General features: G+C 39.4%; 1 protein-coding gene across 4 annotated transcripts; it reads right to left on the bottom strand.

Annotated features, from left to right (window-relative positions):
- Positions 1-1757: 1757 nt before the first annotated feature.
- On the bottom strand, positions 1758-23847 carry DYDC1 (DPY30 domain containing 1). 4 transcript variants are annotated; one of them, XM_077124747.1, is made up of 7 exons: positions 23677-23847; positions 19287-19456; positions 13294-13395; positions 8573-8665; positions 5337-5390; positions 4762-4866; positions 1758-1836 (listed from the first exon to the last, which is right to left on the bottom strand). In XM_077124747.1, the coding sequence occupies exons 2-7, from the start codon at positions 19431-19433 to the stop codon at positions 1807-1809; spliced, it is 531 nt and encodes a 176-aa protein (XP_076980862.1). In that variant the 5' UTR covers positions 19434-19456; positions 23677-23847; the 3' UTR covers positions 1758-1806. The 4 variants fall into 4 exon arrangements, with proteins under 4 accessions (XP_076980862.1, XP_076980863.1, XP_076980864.1 ...); XM_077124748.1 differs by having other exon boundaries at positions 19287-19453; XM_077124749.1 differs by having other exon boundaries at positions 19287-19442.
- Between the last annotated feature and the right edge of the window lies 1 nt (position 23848).

Genomic DNA, 23848 nt, shown 5'->3' with positions numbered 1-23848 from the left:
TTTAAAACATACAAAATGGGTAGACAAGATAATATTTCTTTTTAACAACTCCAGTACTTTCCCCATTATTTCTTTTCCCCCTTTTCTCCTCCCATTCAAGCAACTACTAGGCTGTTCTGTTCTCGTTGCTTCAAAGTAGATATGTTATAACCCAAACAGTAAGTTCTAAAAAATAATAAGAGCCTCTTCCTGGCATGTGTGTTTTAGAACCTGTACTCTTAAGGGAGCAGAAAGTGCTTAAAACATAGACTTAGATTTGGAAAGATATTGTAAAGGAAGCAAGGTTATCCCCAGGGTCCAAGGCTAGACCTGAAATTCCCAAGGGGCCAGCAGTGTGGGGAAAGTTTTGGAGTTGTTAAAAAGAAATATTATCCTGTCTATCCATTTTGTATGTTTTAAAGAACAGGGTCTCAGGTGCCTTGTAGAGATGACTTCTGTGTCCACCAGGCTGCTGGGCGCTGTGTCCCTCCAATGGAGACTGTGTGGCCAGGATCCACAGTACCTGCACAGCCTGTACCCAGGGAGATCTTCCCCGCAACAGCAAACCCAATACTTTTACCAGTGTTTATTCCACAAGAACTGATGCTTCTCTGTACCCTAGTGCTTTGTTTGATCCCCACACAATTTACTCTATGTGGAAAGTCTCTTATAATATCCCAGGATCTCATAAACTCCAAAGAGGAAGGCTGGACCCTGGACACTCAGTTAGGCAGAGAGGTGAGGAAGTCCGCACATTTGTTTTTGGGTGGTGTGCCAGTTTGAAGATATTGTGTACCCCAGAAAAGCCATGTCCTTTAATCCTCATTCAGTATTGCTGGGTGGGAGCTTTTTATTGTTTCCATGGAGATGCGACCCACTCAATTGTTGGTGGTAACTTTTGCTTAGGTGGTTTCCATGGAGATGTGTCTCCACCCACTCAAAGTGGGGTTGCTTACTGGAGCCCTTTAAATGGAAGCCATTTTGGAAAACGCTTCAGTGCCAACAGAGCCCACACAGCCAGGAAACTGGAGATGCAGGAGGAAAATGCCCCCAAGGAACATCTTACAAAATGAGAAGAGAAAGCTAGCAGTTGTCACCATGTGCCTTTTCAGCTAACAGAAGTGCTCTGGACCCATCCGCCTTTCTTAAGTCAAGGTCTCTTTTACTGAATGCCTTGGTTTGGACATTTTCCTAGCCTTAGAAATGTAAACTTGCAATTTAATAAATTCCCCTTTTAAAAAGTCATTCCATTTCTGGTATATTGCATTACAGCAGCTTTAACAAACTAAAACAGGGGAGGATGTACAAGGGAAGTCTGAGAAAATTCTCCTAGCAGGATAGTAATGAAACACTCCTTCCCTGCCCCACTCCCCATCATATCAACATGGAGGAAGTGCTCTGTGAAGCATCAGTCCCAGCAAACATGGTAAAGCTTTTCAGCTCACTCTCAGGAGGAAGCACAGTGTCTAAATCATCTTGGATGTTCCTAAGCCCTACACAGTGCAGCCTCTTTGACTTCTCACCTACCAGTTGCTTTCATGTTAGGCAATCTTGTTCTCTCATAGATTCTCACATTCTTTTTAGCTTGTGTCCCATTTGCCTCTTTCAGTTACTTTAGGAAACTCTCAATGGAATCGGATAAATAATCAATTGCATTGGGGAATCCAACACAAATTTTTAAGATAACCCTTGAATCCCATTTTTAAAGCTGTTTCTAGAGGGGGAAAAAAAGTGGAGTTCAAGTTTGGAGGGGGAAATATACAAATGAGGACATCTGATTTGAAACTTGAAACGAGGAAAGTTTTATTGTTCTTAGGTTGTTTGAGCCTACAAATCTTGATCAATGTTTAATGCAACCTGAAAGCAAAAAAAAAGTAATGTTTTAATACAATTAGGTAAAAATATTCAAGCCAAAGAAAATAGAGTTTAGATCAGTTCCATGTGACTATGTACAACTCTCAAGGTACTTATTAACCCACTTTTTCTTCTACTTCTGTTTATATTCTTTCTTATCCTTCTTTTGGGCATCCTTTTCCTCTGATCAACCCTTAAATGTTGGCATTTCTAATGGTTCTGCCTTGGGTCCCCTTTCCTTCACATTTGCATGCTCCCCTGAGGCATATTACTCACTACCCTAGGTTCATTTGGCATATATGCTCATGATTGCTGAATTTATATCTTCTGCCTGGTCCTTATTCCTTTCCTTCAAACCCATACCATACATTTGAACACTTCCACTTGGATATCTCAGAGCTACCTGAAACTCAGCAAGTCCACAAGTGAGGCCAACATTTTCAAAAAACCTGTCTCCCTATCCTCCACTCCTCAACTCACTCAAAGGTAAAATTCTATGTCCAGTTGCCCAAGGCAGAAACCTTGGCATCATTCTTGACTCTCCTCTCTCTCACCAACCCAGCCATTTTCAAATCCATCACTGCTGTTCACATCCTGGTCCCAGCCCTGGTCACTTGACAAGTGAATGACAACAAAAACTTCCTAATCATTTATCCATTTTCTAAAACAGAGATCTAATTCTTAAATGGATCCTTTCAATGACTCCCATTGAACCTATGACCAAAATCCCTAAAGTGACATATAAAGCTCACTGTGATCTGGCCTCTAATTCACCTATCTAGCCTCAAATCACACCATTCTCCTAGTTCCATGAAATCCATATAGAATACTAAACTCTTTCAATCTTTTACACCATCTTACTCTCTCTTCCCTGTGGGATTAAGGCTAATTCCTTAATCCTCACCTCCTCAGGAAGTCTTCCTTGACTCATCCAGACCAGGTCCAGTCTCCCTGCTCTGTCCTCTCAGAGCCCCTTTCCCAGCTGGCCCTATGCCTGCAAAGGGTGGGGACCCCACCTATTTTATTCATTGATCTTTTCTAACTATAGCTATAGTGCCAGAAAAAAAAGTTGACATTTAATAAAAATGTGTCCACTGACAGACAAACACTGAGTCCTTCCAGCTCTACTTTCTGAACACCTCTTATTTCATGCCAATGGCATCATCTCCCTAGATTACTACAATTGCCTCCTAGATGGCCTCCTCACTGAGGTGGTCTTTCTAAAGTGCAGTTCTGATCACAACAAGCTCTGCTGCCTTGAGGATAACATCTGTGCTGGTTTGAAAGGATATATGCCCCCTAAGAAAAGCCATGTTTTAATATAAATCCCATTTCATAAAGGTAGAATAATCTCTATTCAATACTGTATGTTTGAAACTGTAATTGGATCATCTCCCTGGTTGATGTGATTTAGTTAAGAATGGTTGTTAAACTGGATTAGGGGATGACATGTCTCCACCCATTTGAGTGGGTCTTGATTAGTTTCTGAAGTCCTATAAAAGAGGAAACATTTTGGAGAGAGAGATTCAGAGAGAGTGACACTACGAAGCAGAGAGTCCATCAGCCAGTGACCTTTGGAGATGAAGAAGGAAAACGCCTCCCGGGGAGCTTCATGAAATAGGAAGCCAGGAGAGAAAGCTAGCAGATGACTCTGTATTCACCATGTGCCCTCCAGCCAAGAGAGAAGCCCTGACTGTGTCTGCCATGTGCCTTCTCACTTGAGAGAGAAACCCTGAACTTCATCGGCCTTCTTGAACCAAGGTATCTTTCCCTGGATGCCTTTGATTGGACTTTTCTATAGACTTGTTTTAATTCTCGGCCTTAGAACTGTAAACTAGCAACTCATTAAATTCCCCTTGTTAAAAGCCATTCCGTTTCTGGTATATTGCATTCTGGCAGCTAGCAAACTAGAACAACATCTAAAGTACTAAGTCAAATTACTAGTCCTTTCATGGTCTGGTCCCTGCATCACCCCCCACCCCTGACCATGTCGTCTCTCCCATACCTCCTGCCTCACACCTTCTTGTGTTCTCTCACCTCTGGGTCTCCACACTTTCTGTACTCTCTTCCTGGAACACTGTCCTTGGCCCCCTTACCCTCCCAATGAAGAACAAATGGTTGACTTCCTTCAGGAAGCCCTCCCTGCCCAGGTCCTCAACTGGGTCTGCTGTTCCCTTTGTGGGTACACACTGATTAAGCGAACAAATGTTTCCTTCTGCCAGGGCAGCCCCATTTTACCCCTGCTGATCTGGCTTAAACATGAATAACTCCTCCTTATACTCTCAGAAGCATCCTGGCTTAGACAATACATTACCCGGTCACTCTAACAATGCCTGTTCATTGCTCATCCAGTTGCCTGTTTCCCTCCCCAGATGGTCCATTCCACAAGGTGAAGAACTCTCTGCTGGGTCACATCATCCTCTGACTCGGGGCCTGGCACACAGAAGGTGCTATATCTTTTAAATAAAGGAATGTACTTATACATTATAAAACCATGCACGCTTGGCGTATTTATCTGTTCCAGGGCTTGCTGTTGAGAACCAAAGGTTGGCCCCCCAAAATTCAAGGATTATGCATTTCACTAAGTGATTCTGAACTACAGATTGTGAAGAGACTTTGAGAATTTCAAAGGTGAGCTCCCAAATACACAATTACCCTCTGCCTGAGAGGGCACAGCTAGGACCTCAACACGTTTGCCTCCAGCTACTTTCCCATCAGTGATGGCACATATGTGGGGGCCCCCACCCTCACCCCTGTAGCCATGTTCACAAAAGGGCATAATGCCAGTAAGGGACACCATCAGCCCCCAGGGAATGGGTTTACTTGCCATGAAGCAAAAGGTGCATTGGTCAGCCACTAGGCTTTATCAAAGGAAAAAAAAAACAGGAGTAATCTTGTTTTACAAAACACTGTCCTACAGACACTCACATCAGACAGCAGTGGTTCATCGAGTTCCTCCACTCTGCTCAAGTTAGGGGCTCCGTACCGATCACTAATCTCAGCTAGTGTTTTGCTGGACTCAGCTGAAGCTTCCTATAGTCGTAAAGTTAATTTTTACTTTTAAGTTATTTCAAAATTAATACATTACTTTACTTTTGATTTTGATAGAAAATTTCCAAATTGCAACATCAAAACTCCACATCCTTAATTTATTTATTAAGCCAACGCCTATTAATGATGAGGCGTCTAGGAATAAATGTTAAAACTTGCAAAGTACATTCAGGAATTGAATATGTATACTTGTAAGTACTACTGTAGTCAATGTCTCAGGACATTCTGGCTTTGAAGAATAGAAATACAAACTGAATATCTAACTTTTATCTACCATGAAATTTTGCCTCCAAGTACATCATTTTTGTGATTCATTATTCCTGGAATAGATATGTGGATTATCAGTTTTGAGAATATCCTTAGTCAAAATTTAACTAATAATGCCTCAAAATTAAGTTTTACTTTCCAGGATGCCTCATCTAGTGCAATATAAAATAACTTTTCCTTCTCACCTCTATATGTGAAACATCTTCACCCTTACTCATAATGTCCATATTCATTCTCCCCTAAAATATATAAAAATGAAGAAAATACTTTGAATACACTTTTCATTTTGATTCCATTTTAATTGACAAGCATTTTTACTTTTACAGAATATGGTAATCAACTTAGCAAAAGTTCTGTCACTCTTAAGGAGTGAGGGAATACCCCTAAAACTGCAATTTACCATTTCTTTTAATCCTCTATTCTAATAGAAGATAGCTGTGTTACCGTCAGAGAGTGATTTGGATTCTGGCGTCACCACAGTAGGATTAGCAAAAAGATTCCTCTTATTTCATTGGAATGATTTCTGTCAAATAGACGCTAGCATTTTTATTGAGAATTACAGTATTCATTTTACAGATTAATTTGCTATATTGCTATATGCCATTCATATGATCCTATATTCATATAGAAGAAATTAAAATGTTAATATTTATTTTCACTTCTTTTTCTATTTCAAACATTTTTTTGAGGCAATCTGCCTAGCACGTGATGTTGGGCATAACCCACACTGTTTAAACAAGCAGTCAGGGGATGGTGAGACCACTTCTGAAATTCAAGTCCCCAAACAGCAGCCGACGCTAACCATGCACACAGGCCTTTGGCAGGAGAGTGGTCTCAGCTCTACTATGTTAACTTTTCTTTGCACAGTATGACTTATTTATTACAGAACTTATTGAGGTAACTAAGATAAGCATATCACTGGATGCAAGACTCAAACAAGGCTGATCTCTGAGTTACAGAAGAATCCATTTTTCTTTACCCATTTGATGTCAGGCCCAGAACTAAATATATGTAACTTTTATGGGGTCAGGTTTCCACTCTGGAAAAATCATATTTCAGCTATAAATATATTTGTGTTTTATAAATGTGTTTGCCGTTATCATGAGAGCTGGCCATAATTCTTCAGTTTACCTTCTGAAATCATTACACTGCTTTAAAATGATTTAAAGCATTTTTAAAAATGAAATAGACTGAAACATTAAAACTGAAAACAAACTTTCTAGCAAATATGAAAAGTTAAAAAATACAAATTTAAATAAAATCTTAGAACAAGAGACTTTACAGAGAACTTTTAATTAAGTCATGTTTTCCATATCATTAAGAAAGAAGTAGATGTTTCTGAAGGATTTAACCTGGCCCAGGTCATTATCTGACACAGGAATCCTTTCCCTAACACCTGGACAATTCCCTCTATCATACTCTGAACGCAAAAGTAGGGATGAACTGTCCAACGTGGGGGCCTCTTTGTGATTGTGGACACATTCTTCTAGCTGAGCCAACCTTGATGTGACCTCCACGTTTTCATTCTAAGGCAGCAGGGGATCTCGCTGAGCCCAAGATAGGAAGATTAGTCATCTAGTGATCATATAGAGGGTCACCTAGCTATAGGGGATGTATATGGGACAGTTCTCCCAGGGCCACTCCACTGTCCTGGAAACTTCCTGTCCTGCATCCACCTGAAGTGAGAACTTCCATGCTTTTAGGGGATCCTGTATCCCAGCCACAGGAATGGACACATGACACAAATTTAACCAGTCAGAGTCCTTCCCCAAGAGTTTCCCTTGTCTGAAACCATACACACTGAATCTGGTCCTCTCAGGGAGCAGGAGCCACCGCATTCTGAGGCTCGGGAGCCACTGAGGACTGTGCTCTTTGTGCATATGCCGGTCCGAGGGCAGCACACAGGCACAGTGGGAGAGGGTGACACCGACGACCAAGAGCAGCAGAGGTGAGGGCCCGACCGCATTCGAGCCCCTCCCTCCAAAGGTCTGGAAGGTCCATCTGTACCCAAGTCCTTCACAGTTGAGTCATTACACTCTTTCTTTGACCCAGGATCCTTCCAATGGCATGTCGCCAAGGACAGTTCAGGTTGGGTGTATAAGCCACAAGGAGCCCAGGGAAGAAGGACACAAATGGACTCATCCCTGAGTGCCGAGGGAGGCAGGCGTGGGGTGGGGTGGTAGGAACAAGCCAGCAGAAATCTTGGTTATTCAAGTTATTGTGACTCTGGTCACACAGGCCAATGGTGCCTGGAGATGGTGAAATAACACATGGCCCTCTGGAGCCACAAAACATAACAGTACACCCATCTCATAAATCACAGGCTTCCAAGCATTCAAATAGAGTCATTAGGCCTCTCAAAAAAAAAACAGTCTCAATTCCCTTATTGTGCTGATCACTATCTTCTTGAGATATTCCAGCTTTTTGTCTTTCATTTCAGATCACTGACTTTTAACTGAAAAGAAGGGGATGTACTTATCTCCATGTGTGCAGAAGTGTACGCCCATGAGCCCTACTTCACACAGGCAGAGACAACATTAGCATCTGTGCTTTTTAAACTATGTAGAGGGCTTTGGATTTATCCTTTAGAATCCCATCTTAATCAATTCAACTCATCCAGCTTTTAAAAATTGCTTTAAATAATGATGCACTCATCAAAACCGGTAATAAATTTATTGAACATATTCTATAAAACTTGCTTCTGTTTTCCATTTTAATTGTAGAATAAATAAAGGGAATAACATTTGAGGTGTGATGATCAGAATGTTTAGGACAGATGGGGAAGTATAAATACACAATATGAAATTACTAGTTGAAAAAGTATGACTCAGTTAAATTCAGGAGTTTGGGCCATATGACATATACTGGGAAACACTGGTCAAACTAGAGGCTTGCCGTTATAAAGACATAGTCAGTGAAGATGGGCTTTTTAATAGTAAGTTCCTGCAGTTTATCCTAATGAAAGACATGAAAAGTCCACATAAGAACTTATTTTAACATGTAAAGTATATTGTTAATACATTTAAAATGGAGAAAAGAGATGTACTACGGTTTTGGAAATCTGATATCTTAACCTTCAACATCAGCTGATGATGATAACGAGCTCTTGAGTAAAATGTCGACTGCCACTATTAGAGAATTCACCACTCTCAAAGCAGCCTCACGTGTGTGATCTTATTTGGCCCTTACAACAACCCAGTGAGATAATACTAATTATATTATAGTGCTATCCCTACTTTTCAGACATGTAAACTGAAACTGGAAAAGGTTAGAAGACTTGTTAAGTCACATAGTGGTCACACAGTGGCGGCAGAGCTTTAGACTGAATACTGTGATCTCTCTGCTATTACACCCGGGAAAAACAGTCTGAGGATTCTAAAAAATTTTAAATGAAACAGACTTTTGCAAAACTTCAAATTACCTGCTCTAATTGTTGCTGAGCTCTCTGGAACTCTTCTATTCTCTGTTTTTCTTTTTCTTGCATTTCCAATTCCAGTTGGAATTCCAGCTGTTGCTAAATATGCAGAAACAGATAAGACATATTAGAGTCAGATGAACTGCAATGAATTAACTCTATCGTTCTTAAACGTTACAGAATAAATTAAATTTATAACCACCTAAATTTCAGAAATGTACAAAAACTAATGGTCTAATTTCAACAACTATCCATGAAAAAGGAAGTTTCCTTAATTGCTAATTGCAACAAAGCTCAAGTTGTACAAAATCAAGTCATTTTCTCTGTTCTTCTTGAATCTACAAATGAAATTGCAGTAATTGCTTCAGATAAAATCTCTTTAAGCATGAATGTGTCTTCATATAACCAAACATTGGTTGTAGAGCAATGGACAAGAAAATCTTAAGTATATCATCTAGAACCACAGATAATCAACAGAATATTTGGTCCCAATTCAGCATATATGTCACACTAGAATAGGAGTTGGCAGACTCAGGCCTGTAGTCCAAATCTGTCCCACTACCTGTTCTTAGCCCACAAGCTAAAATGATGTTTGTATTTTTAAATAGTTGAAAAAAAGTCAAAAGAATAATTATATTTCACATGAAAAGGAGAAGAACCTCAAATTTCACTGTCTGTAAATAAAATTTTATCAAGACAGCCATGCTGATTCATTTACTTATTATCTATGACTGTTTTCATTCTAAAATAGCAGAATTGAATAGCTGCAACAGAGACCATGTGTGGTCCTCTATTGTCTCTGTCGCTCAGTACACTCTGAATCACAGTGACACACATGTAACTCAATAACACTTGGAGTTATAAAAAAAAATTACTTTTTTTTTTTATTAGCAGTGCATACCCACCATGTCAAAACAAGAAAAGAAAAGGATTTCAAATGTTGCACTTTCGAGACAGAATGTGGATTACTTCCTTATGAAATTAAATAGTAAAGCATGGTGTTTTTTATGCAATGGCACTGTACTAAAGGAATGCAATAAACATCAACATTACCAGACTAAATGCTCATCACAACTTGCATGAAAGCAATGCTCAGAATATATCCTGAGTTGCCCTACCACATGCTGTTTCACGGATTAATAGTAGTGAAGTTTTACCGTGACTTTTTGAGTTTCAGACATTTTTCTGCATGAAAAGAACACTCTCAGCCACTATCATTAAACATCAATATTAATGGCTTTGGAAATTTGCTTTTGCTGCACACTTGATCATAGTTCTTAGTCAATTCAACCTGAAACAACAAGGCAAAACAACACCTATAACATGAAACTTACAGTGAAGTCATTTCAGTAACAACCAGCGTTTCTTGAAACATAAGTAACATCAAGCTGCTTTCAGTACTTCTCGTGTTATCCTTGATCTCCATTCCCACCCAAATTTGCAGCTCAAACTCCAGTTCCAGGGCATTTTTCAGACTTCAATGCAAGTTCAAAGGACATTTCTATATTTCAAAATCTATTTAACTTTACAACTGAGATGCGTCCATCTTCAGTTGGAAGTGATTAAACTACAAAAATGACACATTACAAGGTAAATATCAAGAGAAAAATCTAACAGAGTTCTACAAATGCCTTCCAAAATATTAATCTGCCAAATTAAAATCATATGCACATAGATTGATATCAATTATTTGGCGGTCCCTATTTATATGAAAAGATATTTTCAAAGATGAAATATACAAAATTTCTTTACAGATCAGCATTAACTGATAAACATATTCAAACTGTTTTGATAATTGGAAACACTAACTCTGAACGCCATTAAGTGAAATATTATCTAAAAAAAAAAATGAATTCTTCTCAATAATAAACCTGTTTTTAAAAATAAATTTTACAAAAAAGTTGTATTCAATTATTATTATTATTATTATTATTATTATAAAAATTTATGGAAATTTGTTGTATCTCTTGCCATATAAGTGCCTATCTAATATGCTTGAACTTGCCTCTTGGCGTCTAATGCCTGAAATATTTACCATCTGGTCCTTATGGAGAGACTTTGCCAACTGCTAAGCTAGAAAATACTTCTTACCACCAGTCCAGTATTATCCCATAAATAAGCTAAGCTCATTCCATTAAGAACATGCTAAAAATACATATTAAAAATATGATTTTTAGGGCGGTGAGACGGTGGCTCAGTGGCAGAATTCTCGCCTGCCATGCTGGAGACCCGGGTTCGATTCCCGGTGCCTGCCTATGCAAAAATAAATAAATATATATATATATATATATGATTTTTAAAACCATTCCTTTCTAAAATAAAGAGATAAATAGTGATTAACTTTTATCCACAAAGGGCTTTTGAAGGTAATGTCCTAGTATTCCTAACTGTATAGAATCCCCATTAAGATAAAAGTAATGGAAGTAGGTCAGTGAAATGCTGGAACAATGTCATTTCAATCAACTTTCAGATACTGGTAAAGGAAGTAGTAACTTCAATTTCTCAGCAAAATGCGAAGTGCAGCTGTTAAATATCATCTGGATTGGTCAACATAACCAGCTCTTAACAGCTAAAGGAAATTTTCAAAACCTAATTTCTTCACAGATGAGCAAAACCATTAGAAATCCACTCCCATAAAAATTAAAAAGCTTAATTTTGAAAATAAGCTCTCTTAAATAGAAAAATGGCAATAAAAATAACTTTGCTGTTCACAAGGAATTGGACTTGATGGAGAGCGCCTAAAAATTTCAAGGAATTTCAAGTTGGCAAATCTACCCTATCATGGGAATTGCGAGGAGATGACCAGAAACCTGAACCTCCACGTGACTCAAGGTGCACACGATTGCCTCTCAGGTTCTCTTCATCTCAGCATCACTCTCTCTTAAGCTATTCCTTGTCTGTCCTTCTCTCCACATGTCCCTCTCCTCTCATCAATTTTGCCCACTAACCTATTTCTTTAACTGGCCATAAAGTTGTCTGCAGAATATTATTACATCTCCCACCCTTAATAAAATGTTTAGGGTCAATGCTTGGTGTACTGCTTCTTTCTAGTCGTGGTATAGCTACAATATGGCTAGACAAATGTTTGGTTTCTAGTATTGGCAAATTTTATCCTAAGTAGATAAGTCAAAGAAAGTTCCTTATCTTCCCATTTCTGATGTAACTACCTTAGAATTACATCACAGAACGGATGGAAAACTGATCAGGAGAATGGTTGAGACGTTCTCCTCATTCTGCTGGATGGGGGCATGGGGTAGAGGGGGCAAGATACCAGTTAGAAGAGCAGTAAGAGAAAGGGAAGGTCCTCATTCAAAGTGTAGCAGACACCTTTGCCTGTTCAGATAATAACTCAACACCCAACTCAACACTTTGAAATTCCACCTCAGGAATAAGATAACGACTTAAAATGAGGACTCAGAAGCAATAAAATTTTCAATAGCAATATCTGCCTAAGGGTAGGAGACTCAAATTCCTAGAATTTTCTAGCTGGTCTCAAAGGATAGCAGATGATGCAGAGCTGCTGTCAGGTCTATATATTCCCTTCTATCAATACACCTAAATAATAGGCTTCCTTCTCTTTCAAAAATGTGTAGACTTGAGTCTAGCCATTTAGACTAGATTACCTAATCTAACAGATTAGAGTACTTAATCTGGTAGAGCTATAGAGGTGGCTTAAATTCCAAAAGTTCTTCTGTAAATTAGTCTAGATGCCACCCTGGAACTGTCCCTTGTCTAATGAATTACTCCATGAACAATCCCTTCAATCATTCTTTAATTAACATCTTCATCTCCCCAATCCTACTAGCCCAACCTGCTTTAATCAAAGTATTTGTCTCCAACAGGTTTTCACTCAGGTATCTAAGCCTAAGTGAAGAAAACCACATACTTTCATGACCAAATCACAAGGCACCACCATGAATGCTTGGTCTCCAGAGATATCAGGGCTCTCAAAGCTGCCAAGCAATGCTGTTTCCCTAGCCAACCCTCTTTTCTACTCTCCAAAGCCACCATTTCAAACCTTCACCACTCCCCCCATACCTCCTACCTTACCACCTCATTCTGGGTAGATGACTATGGCCCCTACTTCATAAAGAGGGTAGAAACCATCAAACAGAAACTGCGGGCAGCTGCCATGCCACACTACTACACAACTGTATGTACTACACCATCCACTTCTCTTTCCCCCTGTTCTACTTAAAGAGGTGCCTAGCAAGGTTCCATTTCCTTTTGTCCCTATGGAAAGCTGGCTCTATGAATCTCTCTTTTCTAACATCAAACACTCCCCCTTGACTGTGTTCCTAAAACAAACAACAAAACCTGTCCTTTACAGAAACTCTTTTTGAAAGCATTGCCTACTCACCATCTTCCCTGCTCTACCCAGCCCCCACCGCCGTCCACCCACACTGCTCTTCCCAAGGTCCCCAGTGACCTTGAATGAGCACTTTTCAGTCCTGCTGTGACTCAACAAGCAATAGACATGGCTGACCACTCAGGTCTCAATGAAACACTCTTCCTTCCCTGGCTTCCACGACAGCACACATCCAGGTTTTCCTCTTACCTCACTGCTGTTTCTTCTCCAGCAAAAAAGACATACATATGTACATAAAAAAAACAAAGGTGTTAGAAACCCATATTTAAGTAAGTAAGACCAAAGTTTTGGTTGTGGCACACCAAGGTTGAAAACCCTAATTCCACAAGCACCTCTGAACTCTTCTTACTTGTCTCACCTGCTGAAACAAGAGCTCCTCTTCTTTGAGCCTCTCCATCATTTCCTGTTCTATCAGAGCTAGTTCTCTCTCCCGCTCCAACTCGACCATTTCCTTTTGTTTCTAGCATTATTTAAAAACAATATCACATGATTAATTAGAAAGAGAAAAAAAATGTAAAAACCATTTTGAACATACTTAAAACACTACCAACAGGGCAAGAGAAGCAAAGTATAGTCTATCCAGTTGGAAACTAGATAATAATTTGGTGAGATATGTGTCTTATTTGAACAAAGTGTACAAAATTTAAATTATACATTGAATATGATCACAAATTTTTTGAATAATGAACTTTTTTTAATAACATAAAGAAATAATAATGTTGAACTTTACAGAAAAGCAGACAAACTTCTGGGAAAGATTGCAGAGTAGGGAGCTCCAGAACTCAGTCTTCCAACCAAAACAACTATTAAACAGGCAAAGAACTGTCTGAAACAACTATTTTGAAACTCCAGAGTCCAGAATAACATGGTACAGCATCAAGGGAAGGGTGGGCAAAGGAGGCAGATAAATTATGGTAAAGAACTGAAAATTGCTCTCTCCTCTTGGCAGCTACTGTCATCTATGCATCACCCTTGTAGCCGGCCACCTTGTTGCCCAATGCCTGGCTAGCTGCTTGTGACAGAAAGGGATATAAAAATCCTAATCCTCAAGAACAGGGTAGGCACTGCTGATGGCTGATTATGGCTTTTGATTAGGGGATTCGGATTGCTGGATCCCGGCTCTGAGGGTAGCTATTGTTTCAACTGTCCCAGTCAAAGGCAGTGACAGCCACTGTTTCAACCCTCCCCAGCCAGGAGTGGAGGTGGTAGAGATTTAAGGACACAGTACCTCCTCAGGCTGCAGGGGACAGTTAGCCGAGGGCAGCATTTCAACTTTGGGGAGCAGTCAGAGAAGATTTTGGAGCCCTTGCTGATTCCTTTCCCAGGGCACGCTGGAGATGGTCTGTTTTGGCTGGAAGAGTCCGACTTTGGAAAGTCCTCTCTGCTGTGAGCCTCCTTCCAGAATATGCCCTCCAGGCAAAAGCAGCATGAGACAATGAAAGCAATGTAAAAAACTTTAGAGGCGGACAGTCTGGGACAAAATCCTGGCAGTGTCAAGTACCCAAGTACCCAAGACTGTCTTCTGGGAAACAGGGGGATCGACCAAACTCCCGTAAACAGGAGAACTTCAAAACAACTAACAAGCAAAACCCAGGGTATGAAATGGGCCCAGAAAGATGGGGAAACTCTACACATTGCATTTACCTTGCGCAGACCTTTCTCATAGGAGTGCTGGATCGCAAGAAAATCACTGTCTTATCAGGGAGTTACAAAACCAAGAAACAGCATTCTCAGAGTTAACACTTTAAAATATTAAAATGTACAGTGTGCAACAAAGTAGAAGACAGAGAAACAGGAAATGAGAGACCATCCAACGGAAGAGCATAAAAATGCAGAAAACACGAGTGAATACGATTAGAACGTGGATGTAACAAATAAAGCCTTTCTAAAAACAGTCTTCCTCCCAGGGGTGTAAAGCTTCCTGGCAACATGGGTCAGGACTCGGGATGAGCTGGGACTCAGCATCATGGGATTGAGAAAGTCTTCTTGACCAAAAGAGGAAGAGAGAAATGAGCAAAATAAAGTATCAGTGGCTGAGAGATTTCAAACACAGTCGAGAGGTTATCCTGGAGGTTATTTCTTATGCATTATATAGAGATCCCTTTTTAATTTATGGTGTATTAGAGTGGCTAGAAGGAAGCAAGCACCTGAAACTGTTGAACTGTGTTCCAGTAGCCTTGATTCTTGAAAAAGATTGTATAACTATATAGCTTTTACAATGTGACCATGTGATTGTGAAAACCTTGTGTCTGATGTTCCTTTTATCCAGGGTATGGACAGATGAGTAAAACAATAAGGATTAAAAATAAATACATAATGGGGGGGAATAAAGGGTAAAAGATGTGTAGATTGAAATATTAGTTGTCAATGATAGGGAGAGGTGTATGAGTTTTTCTTTTTTTTTATTTTTTTTTCTGGAGTGATGCAAATGTTCTAAAAATGATCATAGTGATGAACATACAACTATGTGATGGTACTGTGAGCCACTAATTGTATACCATGTATGGACTTCTCCATGTGTGTGAAAATTTCTCCATTAAAAAAAAAAAAAGGTCTTAAAAATGCTCAAGGAGGCCTGAAAACATCCTAGTGCATATTAACCAGATAATCAAAAAGTATTGGCAAAGTCCCCTCAGGGAGGGGAGAAAGACTATAGAACTATGAAACCTTACCATCAGGGAATTCCCTGCTATTGTGTCAAACATTAGGGACACTCAAATCAATAGGCCATGCCCTCAATCATGAGGCTTACTCTTGTGAAGCTTATGTAGATAACATAGAAGCTTAGACTACCTATAGGCATGCCTGAGAGTTACTTCTGAGGACCTCTGTTGTTCCTCAGATGTGGCCTCAGTCTCTCTAAGCCCAACTCTGCAAGTGAAATCACTGCCCTCCCTCCTATGTGGGACACGACATCCAGGGGTGAAAGTCTCCCTGACAACATGGGAGAGAAATTTCAGGGATAGATTCAGGCCTAGTACCATGGGATCAACAATTGCATCCTGACCAAATGGGGAAAAAGAAGTTTAATTAATAAAGTACAAGTGGCAGAAAGAGTTCAAATAGAGTTGAGAGGCTACTCTGGAGGTTGCTCTTATGCAAGCTTCAGGTAGACCTTGCTACCTATCATAACCTGCCAACCTCCAAACAGGACCATTCCAGCCAATCCTAAAGAAAACCTAGGGCAATTTATAAGATTTCACAAGGGTTTCAGGCACTAGAGTAACTCACCAGAAACCTACAACCTCCAGATCAGTCCCTGGTCCAGGTAAGTCCTGAAACCTAGCCCAGCCTCTCCAGAATATCAGATAGTTCCATCTCCCTACCCCATATTAGTAACAGACCCTTCCAATATCAAAAATTTAGAGTTGCCAGAGCCCAAACAACCCCAATAAGAGGTATGGAAAGATCAAAGGTGATGGTGGAATTATACATAGAAGATAGGACTTAACAAATGAATATGAATACTGAATCATTAAATTGATATCTCTTTTACGCTCCAGTATTTTAGAGTAGCTACAAGTAAAAACCTAAAATTGTGAAATTGTAACCCATGTCAAAGTCTGAAATATGTTCAACAGCTAATTGTGGTGCTATGTTTGTAAATTTATGGCTTTTTTGTATATATGTTATTGTTCACAAAAAAAGAAGGAAAAAAAAGTCAATTGTGATGATCAAAAAGTATATAAGCCCTCTAGCCTCCTATATTCTGGAGGAACTAGAAGGAAAAATATGAGAGGATTGTATGGTAGCTCATGACAAACTCTGGGATCTGTGCTGTAACCACTTTTTGAACAGTGCTTTGAAAACTATTGCTTTTTTATTTCTTTGCTTTGTATATATGTTATGCTATACAATAAAAAAAAGTTTTAAAAAATGTATATGCTCAAGGAGGGTGGGCAATGGTGGCTCAGTGGCAGAGTTCTCACCTTCCATGCTGGAGATATGGGTTCGATACCCAGAGCCTGCCCATGCAAAAAAAAATGCCCAAGGAGATAAAGGAGAGTACAGAGAAAGAACTAAAGAATATCAGGAAAACTGGGCAGTGCAATGGTGGCTCAGTGGCAGAATTCTTGCCTGCCATGCCAGAGACCCAGGTTCGATACCCAGTGCCTGCTCATGCAGAAAAAAAAAATTAGGAAAACAATGAATGTACAATATGAGAGCCTAAGTAAAGAGATAGAAATTTTTAAAAGAAAGCAAACAGAATTACTGGGTTTGAAGACCACAATTACTGAAATGAAAAATTACCAGGAGGGTGTCAAGAGCAAAAATCAATAATTCTTTTATTTATAAGCAATGAACAATCAGAAGAAAAAATGGAGGGAAAAAAATCCCATTCACTATAGCAACTAAAAGAATCAAATATCTAGGAATAAATCTAACCAAAGACGTAAAGGACTGTACATAGAAAACTTCAAAATATTGCTAAAAGAAATCAAAGTTCTAAATAAATGGAAGGATATTCCATGTTCATGAATTGGAAGGCTAAATATTGTTACGATGTCAATACTACCCTAAACAATTTATAGATTCAATACAATCCCAATCAAAATTCCAATAATCTTCTTTGTAAAAATGGAAATCCAATCATAAAATTTATAAAGAAGGATAAGAAGTCCTGAATAGCTAACGCTATCTTGAAAAAGAAGAATGAAGTTGGAGGACTCACACTTCCCAATCTTAAAACTTATTACAAAGTCACAGCAATCAAAACAACATACTACTGGCAAAAGGACAGACATATAGACTAATGGAATAGAACTAAGAGCTCAGAAATCATCCCTCACATTTAGGGGCACTGGATTTTTGACAAGATGGCAAAGACTTCTCAATTAGAAAAGAATAGTCTCTTAAACAAATGCTGCCAGGAAAATTGTATCTCCATTTGAAAAAAAAAAAGAGGATCCCTACCTCATACCATATAAAAAAATCAACTAAAATGGATCAAAGACCTAAATATAAGAGCTAGAACTATCAAACTCCTAGAAGAAAACAGGGAACCATCTTCAGAACCTTGTGTTAGGCAATGGTTTCTTGGACTTTACACCCAAAGCACAAGCAAGAAAATAAAAAATATATAAATGGGACCTCATCAAAATTTAAAACTTTTCTTCCTCAAAATTTAAGACTTTTTAACATGAAAGTAAAATGACAACATACACAATGGGAGAAAATATTTGGAAACCATATGCCAATGGAGGATTAACACCCAGGATATATAAAGAAATCCTTAAACTTAACAACAAAAAGACAACCTAATTTTTAAATGGGCAAAAAACTTGAACAGATATATCTCCAAAGAAGATATATAAATGGCCAGAAAGCACATAAAAAAAGAAGCTGAGCATCATTAGCCACCAAGGAAATGTAAATGAAAACTACAATGAGATACCATTTCATACCCATTAGAATGACTACTATTAAAAAATTGGAAAATTGTAAGTGTTGCAGAGGATGCAGAGAAATAGGAACACTCATTCATTGCCGATAGCAATGTAAAATGTTGCAGCTTCTGTGGAAGACAGTTTGGAGATTTCTCAAAAAGCATCTCACTGCTAAGTTTATAACCATAAGAATTAAAAGCAGAGACTTGAACAAAAACTTGCATACCAACGTTCATAGTGGCATTATCACAATTGCTGGAAAATGGAAGCAACCCAAGTGTCCATCAACCAATGAATGGATAAACAAAATGTGGTATATACATAAAATGAAATATTATTCAGCTAAAAAAGGAATAAAGTTCTGACATATGCAACAACATGGACAAATGTTGAAGACAAAATTTTATATGAAATAAGCCAAACACAATAGAACAAACATTGTATGATCTCATTGCTTTGAAGCAATTAGAATATGCAAACTCAAAGAGTCAGAACCTAAAACATAGGTTACCAGGGGATGGCATGGGGAAAGAGAATGGGAAGTTTAAGGCTTAAACCACAAAAGTTTCCTATTTGGAATGATGGAAATGTTTTGGTAATGGATAGTGGTGATGGGAGGACAACATTGTGAATGCAATTAACAGCACTGAAATATATATCTCAATATGATTAAAAGGGGAAATATTAGATTGTATATATGAATAAAATTTTTTAAATCAGGGAACTACACAATACAATGAACCCTAGACTTTAATTAATAGTGCAATTATAAAAATGCAATTAAATCAATTGTAACAAATGTTCCATACTAATGCAAGGTGCTGGTGGTGGGGTGGTATATGGAATCCTGTATTTTATGGATGATTGCTCTGTAAACCCACAACTTCTCTAATTAAAAAAAAAAGCAGACAAATTGGACCAATTATTTTCTCCTCTAGTTTTCAAAAAGGAGATCCATACTTACCAGTTGTTCCATAGTCACATTTTCCTTATACTTGTAAATCCACAATGCTAAATATTCTATTGGATCCACCGGGCGAATTCTTGCCACCTCTGCAAGACCTTGAGTTAGACATGTTCCAAGGTATTTCTGAAGATATAATGACTCCATTTCTAACTCCTAAACAAAAACTTCTTTAAAAAAAAAAAGTGTTTTGCATTAGTGCAGGAAAATTTCAACTAAAGCACAATAAGAGTAAAATCCAGGGAGGTAAACAAAGCATTTTCCCCATCACTAGTCATGGATACTTACTATCAGAGATGGCACAAACAAATTAGCCCCACAGAAGTCACTATAACTGAAATAGTTTCAAAGCCCTGAAAGGTTCCCAAGTCCAAGGAAGAGAAAAGGGTTGCTGTCGTTATCGATGGTGGGACATCAAGCAATGTGTTGTCCCACTCATCTCCATAACATACTTGAAAAATGGGTATCCTTATCCTCACGGTGCAGATGAGGCAACCCAAGTACAGAGAGCTTAAATGAACAAACCAGGGGTCTGAACCCCACTCTCGATTCCAGAGCCTTGACCCTAATGACTCTACAAAGATGCTCATCCCAAGCCATGGGAGCCATTTTTATAAAACTTCCCAAAAGCCTACCTCTTAAAAAAAAATTCCAAGAATCTCCTAGGCTGAAGAATAAAAATCCAGCCTTCGAAGAATAGCACAAGAATTTCCTCACAATCTGGGGCCAGTTCTCCTTTGGGGGTCACCTCCAGACATCTCTCCTGACCCCACAGGCCCTGGGCTCTAACTGTACTGAACATGCTGCCATTTTGCTATCACACCTGCACTTTCCATCTCCATGACTCCTGCACAGGATTCCTCTGCCTGAAAGGTTCACTCACACTCTCCCAGCCTGGAAAATATCTCCTTAAGACCTAGACCACCTCTCATTCCCTGAGCTTTCCTGGGCAACCCTACAAAGTCCCTCTTACCCCAAACAGTTCGCACAGTACTTGTCATGGTACATGAGAACTGCCTATGTGTACATGCGTCAGTTCTCCCACCAGACAAGCTCCCCTGGCTCCTCAAGGAGTGTGCTTTCATCATAGCTTTGACACAGCTGGCTTTCCATGGGGGTAAGTGAATGAGTTTCTCTACTCTTCCAGGAATGCCCTGCACTATTCAGTTATGATGATGAACAAAAATCAGCTTTGAGCAGACTTTTTTTTTTTTAAAGAAAAAAAAAAGTAGCAGCCACTATATGATGGGTACTTTGAAAGAACTGACCATCCTCACCTTACTCTTAAATGTTTTATGGGATGTAGATCCCTCTGAAAATTTCAAGAAATGTATTCATTATTCAACAATTATACACAGAGCACCTATTTTATGTCAGGCACTTTGATAAGCACCGGGAACCCCAGAGACAGTATTCGTCCTCATAGAATTTACGGATGAGTAGGGAAGACAGATATTAATCAAATATGTCAACTAATAAATGTAAAATTGACATTGTAGTAAGTGCAATGGAGACCTGGTAATAGGGGAATTTAATCAAGTTGGAAAAGTAGAAGGAAAACTTTCCCAAGGTGTCACATTTGAGCTAAGATATGAAGAAATATTTAAAAATCAACAAGGCATAATTCTAAATTCTGAGATACTGAGCTGTTTGTATATAACATGGTCTTTCCCAGAAACTTTGGGTATTTATGTGACACCTGAGACTCAGAGTTAGAGCTCTGGAGCTATGAAAGTCAGTAGTACCCCATACAGGAACTGTTTAAAAAGTTGGAAAAGTGATTAGACATCAAGTAGAGATATGAATGAAGCTTATTTGGAATAGGACTAAGGTATAACAGAAGACTGGGTAAAGGACGATATCATCCATGTTTTAAAACTTCAACTTTTGTGTGAGACTCAAGGGAGAGATATTTATTTGGTGCAAAATTTATATTTTGGGTTGTGCAATTCCTAATTTAAATTGTTTGGTCAGTTTAGTTAACATCATAAGTACATGGAATCTTGAAAAGGGCATGCAATCTTGTTGATTTCTCTAGGTTAGTGTGATGCCCTGATAAACCACAGAGAGATTTGGACAGTGAACAAAGAAGTACTTGCAAAGTCCCCTTGGGGGAATGGAGAGAAAGGGGACAAAAATTCAACCTCCCCATTTGGAGATTCTCTGATATTCTAGCTAGCAGTGGGGACAACCAAATCAATAGGCCAAGCCTTCGATCCTGGGGGTCACCCCTATGAAACTATTCCTGCAAAGGATAAGCTAATACTACCTAACATTAGGCCTAAGAGTCACTCCCAGAGAACCTCTTTTATTGCTCAGATGTGGCCTCTCTCTCTCTCTCTAAGCCAACATGGCAATGAACTAATTGCCCTACCCCTCTACGTGGGAAATGACTTCCAGGGGTGTAAATCTCCCTGGCAACATGGGACAGAAATACTGGAATGAGAAAAAACTTCTTGACCGAAAGGGAGAAGAGAAAAGTGAGACAAAATAAAATGTCAGTGGCTGAGAGATTTCAAACAGAGTCTAGAGGTTATTCTTACACATTATATAGCTATCCCCTTTTTAGTTTATGGTATATTGGAGTGGCTGGAGGGTAGTACCTGAAGCTGTAGAACTGTTCCAGTAGCCTTGTTTCTTAAAGATGATTGAATAATGATATAATATTTACAATGTGACTGTGTGATTGTGAAAACTTTGTGTCTGATGCTCCTTTTATCAAGGGTATGGACAGATGAGTAAAAAATATGGATAGGGCGGGCCGCGGTGGCTCAGCGGGCAAAGTGCTTGCCTGCTATGCCGGAGGACCTCGGTTCGATTCCCGGCCCCAGCCCATGTAACGAAAACGGAGAAACAAAATACAATAAAACAAGAAAATGTTTAAAAGAGGTTTCCCTTTCTTCCTCTCTTCCTTCCTTCTATCCTTCCTTCCTTCTCTCTGTCTTTCCTTTAAAAAAAAAAAAAAAAAAAGAAAAAAAAATATGGATAAAAAAGAAACAAATAATAGGAGAAACAAAGGTTAAAATCAATTGGGTAGATGGAAATACTAGAGGTCAATGAGAGGGAGGGGTGAGGAGTATGGTATGTATGAGTTTTTCCTTTTTTATTTCTTTTTCTGGAGTGATACAAATGTTCAAAAAAATGATCATGGTGATGAATACATAACTATGTGATGATATTGTGAGCCACTGATTGTTCACCATGTATGGAATGTTTCTACGTTAAGAATGTTTGCATGTTTGTATGTTGTTTTATAAATAAAAATATTTTTTGAAAAAAAGAGGCAGAGAAGGAAAGGAAGAGCCTTCCAGGTATGAGAAAGCGCCTGGACGGTGACCAACCACGACAGCTGTAGGGGAAGAAGGTCAATGTGTCTAGGCCCTGTCCCTAGACAAATGCATCTAACATTTTACAAAAAATTCATCTGGAGGTCCATCCACAGACCCCAGTATTTCCATTCTCTCATATAATGTTGGTGGGAGAGCAAAACAGCATAGAGGGGGAATACTGGCAATAGTCAGAGCAATTACATAAGTGTTTACCCTTTGACCCAGCAATCTCACCTCTGGGATCCTATCGCAAAGATACATTCACAAAAATGTGAAATGACAGATGCACAAAGTTAACTTGCACCATTATTTAAAACAAAGACCGGAAACTATCAAATGTTTACCAGTAGGGGATTGGTAGCAACACAAGGAATTATATTATACAGATGTAAAACATTAGGAAACTCTCTAAGATAGGACTATTTTAGACAACGGGACTATTGTGACATGCAAAAGTGTTTACAGTATGTCATCTTTTGTATAGGAAACAGGAATGAGAAAGGAACGTGTTTGTGTCCATATACTTAGTCTTAAAACCTAAGGGAGGAGGCGTGCGACAGTGGCTCAGTGGCAGAATTCTCACTTGCCATGCGGGAGACCTAGGTTCGTTTTCCCCGTGCCTGCCCATGCAAGAAAAAACAAAATAAAATAAAATAAGGGAGGAGCCTTTGGTCTAAGTGTGGGCCCAAGTCCCACCAGCAGTGAGACCTGGGCAGGCTCAACTCGCTTGGCAAACGTTTCCCGTGCGCAAAATGGCCACAGTATCCATCAACCAAGGTTGTTGTAAGGCATGTTATTTTTCAAATACACCAAATGCCACATCTTGACTCAACTGAAGAAAGTCCCTTCCCACAGAAACAGCTGTCTCAAGTCCAGCGACGCTGCCACAAGAGACAGAAGATGACCCCCGGATCACGCTCGGGGTTTAGCCAAGTGGGAAGGGAGATGCGGGTAGCAACGCCAGATTTAGTAAATATCTGTCAATCCTCGCCCCGGGGCGCTTTGGCTCGGTTTCCAACAACCCCCGGGTCGCAAAAGGGGCCAGGTGCGACGCGGCTCACCACTGACGAGCTCTACGCCACTCGTAAAACCCAACTGCCAGCGCCGCCTGTCTCACTCGAACCCTGGGAAGCAACATGTGCGACACTCCAAAACTGCGCCTGCGTTCTCCGTGCTCGCGCCCGGTGCAGACCGACGCCCAAGCGCAATCTCGAGTCGCGTCCCGTCGCTAAG

The sequence above is a fragment of the Tamandua tetradactyla genome, chromosome 13, assembly GCF_023851605.1.
Source record: "Tamandua tetradactyla isolate mTamTet1 chromosome 13, mTamTet1.pri, whole genome shotgun sequence".
NCBI lineage: Eukaryota > Metazoa > Chordata > Mammalia > Pilosa > Myrmecophagidae > Tamandua > Tamandua tetradactyla.
The sequence above is the reverse complement of the archived record's forward strand: the minus strand, read 5'-3'. Positions and strand labels throughout refer to the sequence as shown.

Excerpts from the sequence above, each read along its gene's own strand:
- DYDC1 (XM_077124747.1), bottom strand. The coding sequence starts at position 19,433 with ATGGAGTCATTATATCTTCAGAAATACCTTGGAACATGTCTAACTCAA. Across the intron at positions 13,396-19,286 it reads ATGTGACTATGGAACAACTG|AAACAAAAGGAAATGGTCGA; the intron begins GTAAGTATGGAT and ends AAATAATGCTAG. Across the intron at positions 5,391-8,572 it reads CTCAGCAACAATTAGAGCAG|GGGAGAATGAATATGGACAT; the intron begins GTAATTTGAAGT and ends TATATATTTTAG.